This window comes from Antedon mediterranea, chromosome 9 (assembly GCF_964355755.1).
Source record: "Antedon mediterranea chromosome 9, ecAntMedi1.1, whole genome shotgun sequence".
Taxonomy (NCBI): domain Eukaryota; kingdom Metazoa; phylum Echinodermata; class Crinoidea; order Comatulida; family Antedonidae; genus Antedon; species Antedon mediterranea.
The window spans coordinates 20,770,640-20,788,223 of NC_092678.1; the positions used below are offsets into that span (position 1 = coordinate 20,770,640).

General features: G+C 34.4%; 3 protein-coding genes across 6 annotated transcripts; 2 read left to right on the plus strand and 1 right to left on the minus strand.

The window, feature by feature from the left end:
• The first annotated feature begins 2,575 nt into the window (after window positions 1-2,575).
• LOC140059165 (YY1-associated factor 2-like) lies at window positions 2,576-4,916 on the plus strand. Of its 2 annotated transcripts, none has more exons than XM_072105013.1 (4): window positions 2,576-2,728; window positions 3,643-3,768; window positions 3,881-3,994; window positions 4,372-4,916. In XM_072105013.1, the coding sequence occupies exons 1-4, from the start codon at window positions 2,709-2,711 to the stop codon at window positions 4,559-4,561; spliced, it is 450 nt and encodes a 149-aa protein (XP_071961114.1). In that variant the 5' UTR covers window positions 2,576-2,708; the 3' UTR covers window positions 4,562-4,916. The 2 variants fall into 2 exon arrangements, with proteins under 2 accessions (XP_071961114.1, XP_071961115.1); XM_072105014.1 differs by having other exon boundaries at window positions 3,646-3,768.
• An 11-nt stretch (window positions 4,917-4,927) lies between these two features.
• LOC140059163 (uncharacterized) lies at window positions 4,928-8,450 on the minus strand. Of its 2 annotated transcripts, none has more exons than XM_072105010.1 (3): window positions 8,417-8,450; window positions 7,547-7,753; window positions 4,928-7,170 (listed from the first exon to the last, which is right to left on the minus strand). In XM_072105010.1, exons 2-3 carry the CDS (start codon window positions 7,581-7,583, stop codon window positions 5,363-5,365), a joined length of 1,845 nt encoding a protein of 614 aa, XP_071961111.1. In that variant the 5' UTR covers window positions 7,584-7,753; window positions 8,417-8,450; the 3' UTR covers window positions 4,928-5,362. The 2 variants fall into 2 exon arrangements, with proteins under 2 accessions (XP_071961111.1, XP_071961112.1); XM_072105011.1 differs by lacking the exon at window positions 8,417-8,450 and adding an exon at window positions 8,347-8,376.
• A 75-nt stretch (window positions 8,451-8,525) lies between these two features.
• On the plus strand, window positions 8,526-15,605 carry LOC140058472 (RNA-splicing ligase RtcB homolog). 2 transcript variants are annotated; one of them, XM_072104094.1, is made up of 14 exons: window positions 8,526-8,643; window positions 8,911-9,066; window positions 9,337-9,415; window positions 9,547-9,663; window positions 10,212-10,419; window positions 10,741-10,790; window positions 10,893-10,999; window positions 11,221-11,380; window positions 11,469-11,644; window positions 11,848-11,938; window positions 12,357-12,454; window positions 12,703-12,813; window positions 13,738-13,857; window positions 15,190-15,605. In XM_072104094.1, exons 2-14 carry the CDS (start codon window positions 8,971-8,973, stop codon window positions 15,295-15,297), a joined length of 1,521 nt encoding a protein of 506 aa, XP_071960195.1. In that variant the 5' UTR covers window positions 8,526-8,643; window positions 8,911-8,970; the 3' UTR covers window positions 15,298-15,605. The 2 variants fall into 2 exon arrangements, with proteins under 2 accessions (XP_071960195.1, XP_071960194.1); XM_072104093.1 differs by having other exon boundaries at window positions 8,532-8,658.
• Window positions 15,606-17,584: the final 1,979 nt, after the last annotated feature.

The window sequence follows — 17,584 nt, forward strand, 5'->3', positions numbered from 1 at the left end:
CCAAGATAAAGCCGAGTCTTTTAATTCTTTTTTTAGCAGTGTCTTTTGTAAGGAGAACTTATCGAATGTTCCGAATCTTGATAAAAAGATTGAGGCTTCTTTGTCAGATATTGAGTTTAATGTAGAAGATATTCATAAGCTGTTGTCTAACTTAGTTATAGATAAGTCAGCTGGCCCTGATGGCTTTCACCCACGGGTTTTGATTGAATTAAAGGATCAAATTGCTTACCCTATCAGTCTAATATTCACTAGATTATTCAATGATCAGAAGGTCCCTCTATCGTGGAAGGAGGCAATTGTAATACCTATATTTAAAAAGGCAAAAAGGAGGACCCGGCTAACTACAGACCGGTTAGTTTAACGTCGGTCATAGGGAAAATGATGGAAAGGATTATTAGAGATAAACTCGTAATGACGTATCTTGAGAGTACGGTAATGGTCTTTTGTGCAATGAGCAATTTGGATTCAGACAAGGTAGATCATGTGCATTACAACTACTTGATGTCCTGGAGAGTTGGACTACTAACCTGGATAACCATGATAGCTTTGATTGTGTCTATTTAGACTATAAAAAGGCCTTTGATAGTGTGCCACACCAAAGGCTTCTAGTAAAATTGAAAGGTTTTGGTATTACGGGAAATCTACTAGGTGGGTTCTCTAATTATTTGTCAAATAAAACACAACGAGTTAGTGTCAATGGTCAATTATCATCACAGGCTCCAGTATTAAGTGGAATTCCACAGGGTAGCGTTGTGGGCCCAATCTTATTTTCAATCTTCATTAACGATTTACCTGATGTTGTCGAATCTAGTATACGTTTATTTGCAGACGACACCAAGTTGTATAGAGTGGTCAATAACATTGATGATGCGGATTTATTTCAGAGAGACATTGACAGTGCTTCCCATTGGTCTAATGTTTGGCAATTGCCATTTAATGACACTAAGTGTAAGGTATTTCATTATGGTCGTGATAATCCCAATTTCTTGTATTCAATGGCTGGTAATTTACTACATGAGGTAAAGCAGGAGAAAGATCTAGGTGTTACCTTTGATCCTAGTTTAATCTTTAATTTGCATGTAGGGGATATTTGTAAAAGAGCTAATAAGAAACTAGAAATGATTTATAGATCTTTTAAATTCTTGAATAAAGATGGATTTTTGAAGCTGTATAAGTCTATTGTCAGGCCAACGCTTGAATATTGTAACACTGTTTATAATCCTATTAGAAAACGAGATCAGGATGAAATAGAGAAGGTCCAGCAAAGAGCAACAAGATTGATTCCTAGGTACCGTAATATTCCTTATGAACAACGTTTGAGAATTCTTGGTCTTCCTACCATGAGATATCGAAGGCAGAGAGCGGATATCATCCAAGTTTTTAGGATTGTTAAAGGTTTCGATTCGTATTTCGATCAACACATTTTTTGAATTTGATCTAGAATCTCGGACCCGTGGACACCCATAAACTCAAGTTTAAAAGCTCTCGTCTTAATATTAGGAGGGACACGTTCTCCAGGAGAGTTATTCTCTTATGGAATGCTCTGCCTGCGGATGTAGTTTCATGCGCTACGGTGAACTTGTTCAAAGCAAAACTTAACGTCGCATGGTCTAACCACCCGCTGAAGTTTTCACCCTATATAGAATATGATTTTATTGCTAAGAGGGGCTTTTAAGCACTGAGTGCTTCGCCTCGATCCCGTAGACGAAAGTGTACGGGAAACAAGTAAGTAAGACAAATTCATACACCACACTATAATATAAGTAGGCCTAGGCTATTAGTACGTCGGCTTCGTCATATCTCGGTGGCAAAAAAAAAGCCCGCGGCGCACAGTCGTGGGTAATGATGAATACGGATTGCTTCTGATTTGTGATCAGCCGACTGTAGCTTACAATAGGCCTAATTATTTATGTGGTATACACACCATAAACAAAACTCAACAAATCTTAAATTGATTATTTTATGATCACTTAAAAAAACTATAAAGTATATATTACTAATTAGGAGGCATACCATATTAGTTAGAATATTGTTGCTGTTTCTGGAATTAAAGACCGCCGATTCGGCTTAATAATACAGTGTTTAGTAAAAATAACATTTTAACACACATGGCGTGTCATACATATTCAAGAATAATTACAATTCTGGCGGCCGAAATGAACAATACATATTTTGTCTTTTTTGGCGTTTCATGAATTTGGCAATTCCATAACCGGCGGCCGAAATGACTGGCGGCCGAAATGATCAGACACCGCCTAGCTAGGCCTAGCCGCTAGACCATCCGGACAATGATGGGGCCTACCTACCTGTCAGTGTCAGTTGTAACTTCAATTTTCAGTAAAAAAAGGCCTCCAATAAATATTCCTTCAAATCAGTAGATTTTAATGCATCTAGACAGCCATTTACCTTTTTTTGGTGATACTACTGACAGATATAAGTAACACGTCAAGTGAATATCTTTTGTGTTTCCCTCATTTTTTCCTTCATTCAATTGATTTTTAAATTGTGAGCGCGCATATTATGATGTTGAGCCAAAAAACATCAGCAGTTAAGCGCCCTCTATCACCTACAGCGTACACATGGTGGTGGCGCTATGTCGAGCGACGCGCGAGAAATGGGGCTAGCCTAAATGTTGGTCCAATAGTTGAATTTTTTAGTAATTTATAACAATACTTGTGTTTTAAGTTGGTTAGGTACGTGTAAACAGTATGCAGCGAAGTAGTAGTGGGTAGGTATTAAAAATCAAGTAAATTATAACGTATCGTAGTACGACATAAAATGGATAGGTTAGGCGGCAGTACTGAGTAGGCTGGCCAGTGGCCAGGCCTAAATATTACTCTTAGGCTAGGGCCTAGGCCCAGGGAATAATTTCGCCAGTGTAGCATAGCAAAAAGCTATACAAAACAACCTTATTGCTACACATTTCTACAATTGTGTAGTAAAAAATACAAAACAAAACTATATTTCTCGACTCAAAAATCAGTTTGATTAACAATAATAATATTGCTAAACAAAATATTAAAATGAAATTCTTCCCTGTACTGTAGGCCCTAGCCTTTAATAATAGTCCCGGCCTAACTAGCTAGTCCTCGTGTAGGCTAGCTGAAGCTCTGGATAAGTTGGTATGTGAGGTAGTTGTTTTTCAGTCGTTTCGTCCCTATTAGTATTACAGTACATAAAAAGGACGAAATGCATTGTATTGGTAGGTCTATTATGTGTCAACTATCATGTGCAATTAATTTACTTTCTTCGTATGTTTCCTTATTAAATTTTTTTTTTAGCTTTTAATTAATATTTTTTATTATTAATTAAAAATCATATATATAGGCCTATACTGTAATTAATATTATTGTTTCTTGTTTACCTACTCCACTCCTAAATCATAGTGTTCTTTTTGAAAGATCAGCAACTTTTAATTTTAAACAATTTAATTTTAGACAATTTTGCAACCAATACGACTTAAATTTTGTTTAAAAATTCAAAAACTGTTATTTATTGTCCAATATAGGCCTAAAATAAAATTGGAAGTTTTGTTGTTTGATCAAGTTTTTGTTTTTGTACTAGCCCTGGATACATTATTAAGTAGGCCAGGCAGAGTGCTAGGTCTGATTATAGTATACCAAATTATTGTTTTTGATTTAGAAGAATTAAGCGTAGTCTACGTGCATTAGATGAAGGAACGTGGGATTGCAGTGTGTGCACCTACAAAAACACACCTGAGGCTTTCAAATGCGAGATGTGTGATGTACGCAAAGGAACTTCAACAAGGTAACTACAGTATTTAAATATAAAGCCTATACTGTACTTAAAAACATAGATCTTGTGATACAGGAATACATAAGTAGATTAAGAAAGTAAATTTCATGTTTTTATTTTACAGAAAGCCACGATTAAACCCACAGTTGGTTGCTCAACAGCAAGCTCAACAAGCACTAGCTCAGCCACCACCACCTGTTAAACAAAACAGTAAAAAAGAACACAAAAGGAAATATAGGTAGTCTATTTATGCTTTAGTATAAACTTTGCAAGAATGAATGTAGCTGATGAATATGTACTGCAATTATACTATATAGCATTTGTAACAAAATTGTTTAAAGGTTTGCATGGAGAATTGAGTAAACACTAGTATAGTTACCTTGCGGTACCAAAAGGGATTCTGCAGTAAGATTGAGAAAATCTATGCTTCAGAAGAAAAAACTGAAATTCAGAAGACTACTCAGCGTAAAAAGTTAAAATAATAATACCTTTGGAAACACATGGCATACAGCTAACCTAACTTTACTAAGTAACAATACTTTTACTAAATATTTTCTCTTATTTTTTTCTTTTAACATAAAAAATGTTACTATTACATACGTTTTCGTGTTTCAGACCAAGGTTAAAAAATGTTGACAGAAATTCAGCGATAACAACAGAAGTAACCGTCAACGATATTCCCATTGTGATAACAGAATACAAAGAGAAGGTTCATCCGAGGTCGTCCACAACCACGGAGTGTAGTAGCAGTAGCCAAGGCAGCATTGATATAAATCATACAAATAATCATTTGAATAAACTCTGATTCTTATGTTAGGTAAATTTTTTTTTTAGTCAAATAAGTGGGGTCATATCAATGTTGCAGGGGTTTTAAACCTTTTAAACTTTCAGCAAAGACATAACAATATACTGTATTTGGTAAACCCAGTACTAAGTGGGACCTCTATAATTGGCAACACCTAGTCAAAATCATGTATGTAATCATTTCTGTTATTTTTGCATGGCAAATATATCTTTGAGTGACTGTAAGTAGAATATTTAATCGATATTTTTTATTTTGTACATAATTAATCATTTTTATTATAATTTATGAATTTCTTTTACAAAGCTAAATGTCATAATGCTAAAATTGTATTTAAAATGTTTATACAGTATAATAAAAAATTAGTTCATATACATATGCTATACATAATTATGGAAATTTGAATAATCAATTCATACATAATTTAGTTTATATTTTCATCATTATCTATTGCTTGGAATTTGAAACTATGTATTTAAAGTTAGTATTTTATGTTATAAATATAGCAGAGAAATAAATAGTGTGTTCTTTATATATTGTGCATTTGACTGTCCAGCTCGCTATGTCAGTCGGTAAACACTAACTCAAATTTGAGCACATGACTGCAGCTATGTATATGACCTTGTTCACAAACATCTTACTTTGAAAAGCGTTGAAATACTATGGCCAATATTACCTTGCCGAAATTGCAACCTTCACTGACCAGCTATGATTATGGGATCTTGTTTATAAATAAGCTACTGTGGAATTGTTGGAAGTACATTCAAATTAAAAAAGCTCTTTTACTGTGTGTGATAATGCCTGTTACCGGTCATATTTTTCAACTTTCTTTCCACAATTGTCAATAACAAATGTATTTTCACCTGTATGTAGCCTTAGATGTACTTTCAAAGAACTGTTCTGACTGAACACCTTACAACAATGTTCACATTTGTAAGGCTTTTCCCCAGTATGTGTTCTTAAGTGAGATTTCAAAGTACCCTGTTCCTTAAACTTCTTCCCACAATGCTCGCACACAAATGGCATCACATCCGTGTGTAGCCTTAGATGTACGTTTAAAGAACTACTTTGACTAAATGACTTATCACAATGTCCACATTTGTAAGGCTTTTCTCCAGTGTGTGTTCTCAAATGTGATTTCAATGTACCGTGTTCCTTAAATTTCTTCCCACAATGCTCGCACACAAACGGCATCTCACCTGTGTGTGACCTTAGATGTATTTTTAAAGATATGCCTTGGATAAAACATTTATCACAAAGTTTGCATTTGTAAGGCTTTTCTCCCGTGTGCAACCTCATATGTACTTTTAAAGAATTACTGCGACTAAACAACTTTTCGCAATGTTCACATTTGTAAGGTTTTTCTCCAGTATGTGTTCTTAAATGCGATTTTAAAGTACCACGTTCGTTGAATTTCCTTCCACAATGGTCACATTCATAAGGCATCTCCCCTGTGTGTAACCTCAGATGTACATTTAGGTGACTGCTGTTCCTAAATTTCTTGCCACAATGTGTACATTCATTTCTTTTCTCACGTTTACGCATCTTCAACTGCTTTTTCAAAGTTGGTGAACTTTTACTACATTTCTGTCCACAATGTTCACAAACTTCAGTGTGCGATTGTTCTTGGTTTTCCAAGTCATTATCTCGTTTATTGCATTTCTTTCCACAATGTTCACATGTAAATTGGATCTTATCTATGTGTAAACGCATATGTACTCTTAAAGCATTGTTTTGACTGAACGTCTTATCACAATGCCCACATTTGTAAGGTTTCTCACCGGTATGTAAACGCAGATGAACCTTTAAAGAACTTCTTCTACTAAACACCTTTTCACACTGTTCACACTGGTAAGGCTTTTCTCCAGTGTGGGTCCTTAAATGAGATTTTAATGTGCCATGTTCGTTAAATTTCTTTCCGCAATGGTCACATACAAATGGTCTCTCACCTGTGTGTGATCTTAGATGCACTTTTAAAGAACTGTTCTGAATAAACGCCCTTTCACAATGTTCACATTTGTAAGGTTTCTCTCCCGTGTGTAGCCTCAGATGTACCTTTAAAGAACTTCTTCGACTAAATGTTCTGTCACACTGTTCACACTTATAAGGCTTCTCTCCTGTATGTGTCCTACGATGCCTCTCCAAGTTTCCACGTTGGTTAAATTCTTTTCCACAATATTCACATTCGTAACACGATTTTCCTGTGTGTGTTTTTAAATGAATTTCCAATTCATTGTCAAAAGAAAATTGCTCTTCACAGTGTTGGCATGTATATGGTGCATTTTCTGTATGTTTACTAATATGATTTTTCAAATCATTTTTATTGTCAAACGTCTGACCACACTGTTCACACTGAACTATTTCTCTCTTTATATGTATCTCTAAATGTATTTGTAGATCATTTAGCTCAAACAGTTCATCACAATGCTCACATTTCTGTTTTTCTTCTGGATATTTTACAGTTTCTGAATATTCCTTCAACCTCTGGTCAGACTGACCATCACTGAATTTTGACCTCTGGTCAGACTGATCATCACTACTTTCAGCACTTACAATTTTTCTCAACTCTTCTACATTCACCATGACATCAGAAGTTTGAATATCATTGACCTCTATAAGAAATAATAGCACAATTGCTTTTAAAATGTTCGTATAATGGTGTTCTATGTTTAACAATAGGAATTTAATATTGTAAGGACTTTGGCTGGTTTGATCATGGTGAGACCTTATAAGGTAGGTGGAACCAAGGCAATCTAACAGGACACTGAGCTCACCTTGCCAATATAGGAACTCATAACACTACAGTCCTTTGATCTTATGTCTGGCTGCGACAAATACCAACAGTACTGTACAAACGTTGCGTGCAGTGTCTGGATGTAGAACTGATCATGTCGCAGCCACAGATAAACCCTTTGATCTCTGGAGCTCAATCATGTTGTTAGATTACCTTGACTGCTATAGGGCATGCAGAAAACCAACTGAACTAACCTTTTTCAGTCGCATGTTCATGAATATTATCCATCATACTGTATATTCATAGATTGTATGTATATACCATTATTATAATTTATATTATACTTGATGTTGAGACTTAATGCGTTTCTATATTACTGTATTATTTTGTCTACTATAGGTGGCAAGCTTGCAGAAAGAAGTAGTATTTATTCCAGACGTATAGCTTGGTATTTTATTTACCTGCCAGAAAAAAAACGTTAAAAAAAATGTAATGTAATTTTTAAACCAGCATACAAGCCCGACTACCAACCCCACCATCTAGTAGTACAGTAGTATTCTTACCAGGAAAGAACATAGATAATTAATCATCATTTATCATTATTATAATTATGAATTATAATACCTAGGCCTAGCTAGGTGGCTGATCTTCACTTAATTAGCGATATAAATGTTGCATTATTATTAATAATCTCTACTCCTAACTACGGCTACACTGCCCTGAGCATCATCTCAGAGTCTTTAGTAGGCCTCTCTCCTGAATTTGAAACTATAGCTCTAGCTAGCTAGGATGTAGCTTAGTAAAAGCATGATCAAACCAGCCAAATGTGCCTAGCCTAGTAAAACTAGCCTAGACCTGGCCGGGCCCACTAGGCCTAGGCCCTAGTTTAGACTCAGCAGATGCCAGAGTGTGGGCTAGATGCCTATTTATTTTTAAAAGACAGGCCCTACACAGTCAGTAGCCTATCTGCCCTAACTTACTAGGTAGGCCTAGCCTAAGGAACGGCAGCAAATGTTAAGTATTAAAAACAGACTTTTTATTTGTACAATAGTACCTAATTTTGGCCTAGGCCTACTAATACGCTATAGTTTTTAGTGTGCATGCTCTACTACTGAGTACAGTACTTTTTTCCCCGCGAACTTCGACCCTAAACTACACTATCTTTGCTCTGCATGCTTCGACCAACGAATAAAGGTAGAGGGCGCTCTCGCTGAATTTCATTCATGTGGCGCAATCCAGTGTATCTACAGTGCTGTTTGTTATATAAGTACAAAATATCTTGTATTTCATAATTCTGAATGTACTAAAATTACCAAGAACAGTGAACTTTTGTTCATAAATTTGCCATCCAGTAAGTCAACAAATTGTGAGTATTCAGGATATTACAACAAATAATTAAATTATTTGTTGTAAAAATGATATGTTGTGACACACTGTTGTATGATTATTATTATACTTACTAGTTTATAGAGTATGATATGAGGGCACAAGGGCTGCAAAACTGCTAAATAAAAGAATTATTTAATATATATATTGGTTAATTTGTATACATATATTTTTATTCTTTGACCACATACAAGTACAATACCATTAATTGTGGGTGCCTACTCTACTCTAGATTAATTAAGACTACTACTAGTAGTACTACTACTTTCAAGAAGTCTAAACATTGTGCAAGATGAGTTCAAGAAGTTACAACCAAGAGATGGAATATCTCACAAGAATATCCGACTGTTGCTGGAGAATAAAGAAAGGTTTTGTACCGAACATGCAGGTAAGACGTTTTGTCGTTTGAAGTTTTTAATTTACATTATCGGTACCAACTGAATATATAATATCCTCAGACATAAGCTAAAGCTTAAATTTTTTACCAAAATCTTAAGTTGTCCTTAATGATGACATCATTCGGTGTGACATTACATATCATTGTGCAATTACACATTGAATTTAAAACAACCAAAAGTTCAAAGTGCGCAAATCAAGGATTTTTCCGACGCAGATTGATTTCATTATGGATGACAAATTTAATCTTTTTTATCTTTAGGTTGAAGGCCTCTTTTATGTAAATAAAAACCTAGAATATTTGATGTTGGAAGAACTTCGCAATTCCTGTAGAAATCAAGGTTAGATATGCAAACTTTTTTATTATTATTATTCTTATTATTATTTCATAAAATCACATGTCACAAATACAATATCTCGTGCACATAATTTAAAACCATTTTTTATCATCTTATTTTTGTCTCTTCTGAAGGTTTTGGTGGTTTTCTTCCTGGAGTTAAGCAGATAGCAAACGTGGCAGCATTGCCAGGTATTGTGAAGGCATCCATTGGTCTTCCTGATCTCCATTCTGGGTATGGATTTGCAATAGGTAAGTGTTGCTGTTGATGTATTGGCAATGACATATTGGTGGTATACTTTCTACTCTGAATCCAAATTCCTGTTTTCATTCATTTCAGTTAGAGATAGCAAAATCAAATCTGCTCTAGGCTTGAGAAGGATTGTTTATACGTAGCATCTTTTGTGTTTTTTTTCTTATGAATTGTAACATTTTATAAAGATACTGGCTATGTGATACGTCTAAAAAAAAAAAAAAAATTCTGGACACCTCATCATCATCCCACAATCATCTAGTTGGTGTGGTGACAGTATTCACAGCTGGTTTTGATTGTTTGGATTTATTTCTTATATTATTTTATTTATTTATCCATTTTTGTTTTGTTTTTTTTTTGTTCACCTTTGGGGTAGTCTAATATTTTCCGTCTGATATTCGGAATGCGTTTTTGTTAAAATAAATTTGGGACCTTTTGGACCACAAGTAAGTCTGGCTTTGAGAAAGTTTCAAGATTTCAAAGAGTCTGGTATTGGGACTGACATACATTTAAAATATTAAACTCGTTTTCTGTTTATGTAATCTAGGTAATATGGCAGCCTTTGATATGAGCAACCCAGAATCTGTTGTGTCACCAGGAGGAGTAGGATTTGATATAAACTGCGGTGTGCGACTTATCAGAACAAACCTTACGGAAAAAGATGTAAACCCTGTAAAAGAACAGTTGGCACAGGCCCTCTTTGATCACATTCCAGTAGGTGTCGGTTCAAAGGGTGTAATACCAATGGGATCCAAGTAAGTTTACTCCTGTTACACTCACTGTCATCAACAGAGGAAGACCGAGTGAAGCGTGTTTCACTTCTGCTCCGGTCAGGCTCCATCCAATAAAATCAAATCATGTACCACGCTCCATGTGGCTATTCACCAATCTGTTTACTCGATATGCATGTACAGTAGCTATGTGGCACTGAAAATGAAAAGTCGATAATGCTGTACGCACAATCTGACATGAACCTGGACTGAAACCGGAGCAGGTGTGAAAGACCCTTAATACTAATACATACAATATATACATATATTGCTAACCTTTTTTCAAATGAACTTATTTTATTCTAGGGAATTGGAAGAGGCGCTTGAGATGGGTATGGATTGGTCATTACGAGAAGGTATATATAGTTGTAGCTATTTATACTGTATGTAAAGGTGCATATATCTATTATCTTATGATGTAGTATTGTGTTTATTGAGATAATTGTTTATTTTTATAGGCTATGCATGGGCAGAAGACAAAGAGCATTGTGAGGAGTATGGTCGAATGCTGCAGGCTGACCCCACAAAGGTCAGCGCACGAGCTAAGAAAAGGGGACTACCACAGGTCTGTATTTACTGCTTTTTTTATTTTCAGAAATTTTCCTTTGTTTAAAAAAACCAAACCAAAAAATGGTTTCTAAATTGAGGTGCACATTCAGTTTATAGGCTGTTAAACTCCTGCAAACAATTGTTGCCAAATGAATGACTTCCACATTCTTAGGTAGCTTTTGAAAGTCTTGCAGCTTTTGGAGTTTTTAATAAATAGTAATGTATGTATTTTTGCAGCTTGGAACACTAGGTGCTGGAAATCACTACGCAGAAATTCAAGTAGTTGATGACATTTATGATCGCCACACAGCACAGAAGATGGGCATTGAACACAAAGGTCAAATATGTGTAATGGTTCACAGTGGAAGTCGGGGCTTTGGCCATCAAGTAGCTACAGGTAAGGCACACAAGTTTGTTTTCAAGTACTTAATTTAGGCCTGGTCTTTCTATGCTGCTGAATTGAAATTAAAACATTGCTTTTTTAGATGCGTTGGTTCAAATGGAGAAGGCAATGAAGCGTGACAACATAGCAGTGAATGATCGTCAGCTCGCGTGTGCACGTATCCATTCACAAGAAGGTCAAGACTATCTGAAGGCAATGGCGGCTGCTGCAAACTTCGCTTGGGTTAATCGGTCAAGCATGACATTTCTTACAAGACAGGTAATAATTTTTATTCTATATTTAGAATGTTTGATCACATGATTTTGGGATGAAATAATAAGCTTGGTCTTGTCTTTAACCTACTCAGGCTTGGCTAATTATATGTAGGCCTGCTGGCAAGTTTACTGACAGAAGAACATAGGATATGCAATTCTAGTTTCATAAACCAATCAAAAGTAATTTAAATTTTTTTCTTTTTTTAGGCATTTGCAAAGCAGTTCCACTCGACACCTGATGACCTTGACATGCATGTTATCTATGATGTATCTCACAATATCGCTAAAGTTGAAGAACACATATCCTTTGTTTGTTTATTAGGAAAATGTAGTCTTAAGCTCTGTCTACACTATTAAACTAGTTTTAAAAAAATGTAATTTGCTTAAATATGGTAGTGATATGCCCAAATATGGTAGTGATATGACATTATCGTGTCCATATATAGGCACATCACATTTTATTGGCCCATAAAGTTTGATAGCGTGGACAGAGCTTTACCCTAACTAAGATGCACAAACATTCCACTTCATACAAAGGAGGTGGAAGGATTGATTTATACCAGATATATGATATAAACTTCATATTATGTTGACTGTGCTAAGTTGTAAAATCTTCACGACATCTCACTTTCAATCGCTCTCATTAGTCGAGAGCTGCTCATGATCAAGATCACATGTGAACGAAACATTGTTTTGGCCTTAACTAAACCGTGTGTACATGGTAGATGGTAAGCAAAAAACGTTACTAGTGCATCGTAAGGGATCCACTAGAGCATTCCCACCGCATCATCCGCTCATTCCGGTTGACTATCAGGTAAGATTATTAACTTGCAGATGTTTATGAAAATACTATTGGAAAGGATATTGGGCAATAGGAATTTAAGCTCTACCAAAAATACGCAATCGCCGAGGATAATCAGACAATAAGAATCTAATACCAGAGAATTCAGAGCCAATCTTCCCATCATAAGACCATTCTTATATATCTTATTTACACTTAAGCACTACAGTATTGTATTAAGTATTTTTATGCTAATTTGTAACTCATTTTTGTTGATGTAGCTAACAGGACAGCCTGTTCTGATTGGAGGCACTATGGGTACATGTAGCTATGTGTTAACAGGTACTGACAAGGGTATGGAGGAAACATTTGGAACAACATGTCATGGAGCTGTAAGTTTGTCTATCTAAAGCTCTGTCTACACTATCAAACTACTTTGACAAAATAGGGTGATACGCCCAAATTTGGTTATGTCATGCCCAAATATGGTAGGGGTTACCTCGATGTAATGGTTTATACAGCCTGTGTCACTGATGACAGAAGACATGTCATGGATGTATAGACTATACTGTACTATGCATAACATATGCATATCCTGTTCCCCAGCCAAATGCAGTTGGAATTCAGTGGCACTCTGCCCAATCAAACATTTGGAGTTACACAGCTAAAACGATGTCACCTACAATTATAGTGTCACTCCCCATTGACCTTTACGTGCCTAGTACACATTCAAATTAAATTGACCTTTTGAGACATGACATTGCTGTATATAGTTTACCGCAATATGTTGATACAGTGCACTGTACCGCAAAACCTTACTTGTCTAGTTCTAATCATACAAAACATTGTTTTCTATTTCATTAAACATTTTAAAAGGATGAATTTACCCAATTTTCACGTGTGTTATTACAAGGTTTGATAGCGCCTCAGTTAATAGTGATGTGTACAATTCTCTCTTTCTAGCCCATTAAAAATAATATATGGCACATATTAAATTTCACAGACAGACTTTTGTTCTTTAGACTTCTATAATCAAACGTTCTATAGAATATCTATATAATAACTGTTACATGGTATATCTTATATACTGAGTTGTAATCGTGAATTGCGTAATATAAGTTCTACTACAGTAGTTTCAATATAATATCAATATTACTTAAATACATATGCAACCCTACATATGGTATTCCAGGATACCAGAAGCCACTCATTAATGGATATGGGCCAAGGCTCTTTTAGCAGTCAATTAAGTTTAGATTTTTTTTTAAACCAAAGGCTATGGTAAGAGAAACATTTTTGTGATCTCACTTCCTTAGGGGCGTGCATTATCTCGAGCCAAGTCACGACGTAATCTGGATTACCAAACAGTTCTGGATAAACTTGCAGGCCAAGGAATATCAATCAGGGTAGCATCACCAAAATTAGTTATGGAAGAGGTAAGGTTAAAGTTCACTGGGAAGTGTATTCTTGATATCTGATTGGTTAAGTTCATATCATGTGCCGATAAGTAATACTGTAGTTCTACTGCACATATTGTATATAGAAAGTGTAGCATCACCAAAATTAGTTATGGAAGAGGTAAGGTTAAAGTTCATTGGGACTTAGAATTAGAATTATAACACTAAGTGTATTCTTATTATCTGATAGTTCATATCATGTGCCATTATGTATTAGACTAGACCATTAAGTATTAGATTAGTATTAAACTACTGCACAAACATAAAAGTGATGTTTAATGGTTCTGTTTAATGGTTATATTGAATGGTTCTATTGAATGGTTCTGTTAATGGTTCTATTGAATGTTTCTGTTGAATGGTTCTATTGAATGGTTCTGTTTAATGGTTCTATTGAATGGTTCTATTGAATGGTTCTATTGAATGGTTCTATCGTTCAGATTTTTATAAAAGTGTGTGTCATGCAAGGCTGATGGTTGTTGGGCGTTCAAAAACCAACCTGTGGTGAGAAACCACTAGTTGAATGGCCTAGGACATTAGGAGATTTATTGAATATTAGTTAAATGTCAAAAAAATTCTTAACGAACACCTTAGTAGGCTATTTGGTGCTGAATAGGTTTTCGACTCCAGTTCTACGACGTAGAAGAGGAGGATCCCATATGTATGTATGTATGTATGTACTTGAATGTGGAGAATATTGATTGAAGGCCTGACTGATCATTAAATAGAACAGTCAATCTTTCAACTCATGGAATATTATTCCCATTCAACTCATAAACATTCATTATTTGCATACATTTTGACATCATAAGCAGCTTCCCACATTAGCATAACCTTCAGCAAAGGGTACATTGACATTCACAATAGCTGTAAGCTAGGATTTGATGTTTGTAATGTAGAATATTAGCGGGAAAAATGAAGGCTTAAATTTGACACTGTTAATAATGTAGTCTGTGTAATTTAATTAATTTGTCTGCAAATAGTTACTAATTTCATTATTGTTCCTTGGAGATCGTTCTAGTGAATTATGCAAATGTTGAGGAACACATATTATAACATAACCAATAGCAATATCAATTTATTGGGAAATTACACCTTTACATCTGGCACACACAAAAAGTGGTTCATCCATACTATACAGTATCTAATGCAATAAAAATATGTGATATTAATGCAGCATAATATAAAATTGTGTTTTAAATGTGTAATTTATTAATTTATTTATCGACATGTACAAGAATATCTATATATATATATAGCATGTTAACACACTGAAAGCAGGAATGATTTGATCTATATAATTATATTTTCTAGGCTCCAGAGTCGTACAAAAATGTGACGGATGTAGTTGATACGTGTCATGCTGCTGGTATCAGTAAGAAAGCAATTAAGCTTCGACCAATCGCAGTCATTAAAGGATGAAGTGCGAAAATCCTCTGGGGAAACTCTGAGAGTTGCTGCAGCTCAAGGAGTCCAAATTCAGAATAATGATGTACTGTTTGTAGAACAAACAGCAGTATTGGCTGAAGGTGCTGTCCTCTACTCTTTCTAGAATATTTCATAAGTAACAGTAATACTCTGGAAATCGACAAAGCTATAGTAAACACATTTTACTGCAATAACTATATTCTTTACTTCAATAACATATTCCTTGCTAAATAATTTCATAAACAGCAGTAAACAAAATACTGTACAATTACTGAAGTAACTGCAGTATAATAATTTGACATGCTTTGAAACTTAACCTCCTTTATATAATATGAAAAAATTCATCTTCAATTTTATTACAATATACAGAAAATTAAATGTTTTTTATTTTAAAAAATGCATATGGTACGCAAAAGAAATCATATTTACAAACTTTCACAACATAATATCTTCATTTTCATGGATCACATCTTATAGTCATGAGAGGTGTATCCAGGATTTTTAAAGAGGGATGGGGAAATGGAAAAGCTCAGGGCCTAAAAATTGTAAAAGGAAGTGCTGCATTTATTATTTTATCTTTTTGCATTTAAAAATGTAGTTAGAGGGGTGTGAAGAGGTGGTGAAATCAATGGTTCATTCCCACAAATAATGGTTGAGACAGATTTTTTTTTGCAATTGCAAACCTCCATAGCATGTATGTTTTCCATTAAATACAGTAGAGCATTGGTTTTTTCTTGAAAATGTCTACTAATGATATTACAATCCTGTGAGTATCGTGTTTCCTACTTTTTAGCATCGATGCCGGAGGGCCAGTTTTGATGTCATGCTACAATATCAGAAATTACTGAATCGTAAATACAATGTCAGCTTATTGTATCTACCACAATGCATTACATCCCATGCTTAAAGATGTATTGTCCCCCAAAAAATGAAGATTAATAAAATCATACTTTGAATAGGTTATTTTGTAAATTTAATAAAGTCAATCACTTCTGTCATTAACTTATATAGAAAGAAAGTAAATGGGGAACAAATAATATTTTCACTTAAAAAAGTCAAAATAGATAGTTAAATTCAATCAAAAACGTGTCGTTGGAAATTTAACTATTTTTGCTTTAAATTACAGGTAAATCATTTATTTTTAGATCTAATTTTTTCTCAAAATTAATAACTTTGTAACATTAAAATTAAAATTGTTAGAAAATTATTTTTCAGGGGGGACAATACATATAATAATATAATATATAATGTAACATTTCATGACACACTGTATATAAGTGCAAAAATTCCATATAGATATGTATTTTACTTTGGTAATTGAAACCATAGAAAAAAGAATTTGTTGAAACTAATCAAAGGACCTTTCAGTTTTCATGAAAAAAAATCATATATTGTTCATCAACATTTTCAGTAATTGCTTTTTTAAAAAATGGTATATTTGAGAAATCCCTTTGAATATTTTTGGTTTAATTAAGGGAAAGTCCCTAAACTTCTATCTAAAAGAATTATTTTTGAAACTATTAATTTGTGTAAGTTTGTAAAAATGTAATATATTTATTTGAAGACTGCAGGTTTTATCTTGTGAATTACATTAAATTAAATGAGGAATAATTTAAAGAAATACTTAATTACACTATAACCACTGCCTAATAAAAAGTAAAATTTTGATTGAAAGATTATGGTTTTCCTAATATTATCCTTGCTTTACAATAATTATTAAGAAATTATAGTTACCGTAGGAATCGGTAGAGGGTACTGCTGAAGTGAGAAAATTCAGTGAAGTGGGAAAATCCAGATAGGTGGGAATTTCCAGAGAGGTGGGAATTCTACTAATGTATGTAGTGGGTCATTTGAACCAATGCAACAATAACATTTGGTTAAATTAGAGTATAACCCCTCCGTCAGAACACCCTATTAAAGGAGCACTTTCCGGTGAAAGGAATAAGGCAATATATGTTTTAACACAATGGCCAACCTCTATTTAGGGACCACATTCCTGTGAACGAGTTGCTATATGTTTTAAAACTATGGCCAGTCCTTATTTAGGTATCAGTACCCCTATTGAAGGTACACTTTGATCCTGAAAGTGTCCCTATAATAGAGGTTCTACTGGTTTTTTTTCTGTGATTAAGCTGACTTGGTTTATCTAATCGTTGATTCATATAAACCATTCACGACAATCCATGCATTGTTATAAATTCCTTTGTTATGTATAGCTGATATTCACACACTCATACTTTGTACAAAGATATCTGAGCATTTTAGTTAATGTTTAATTCAA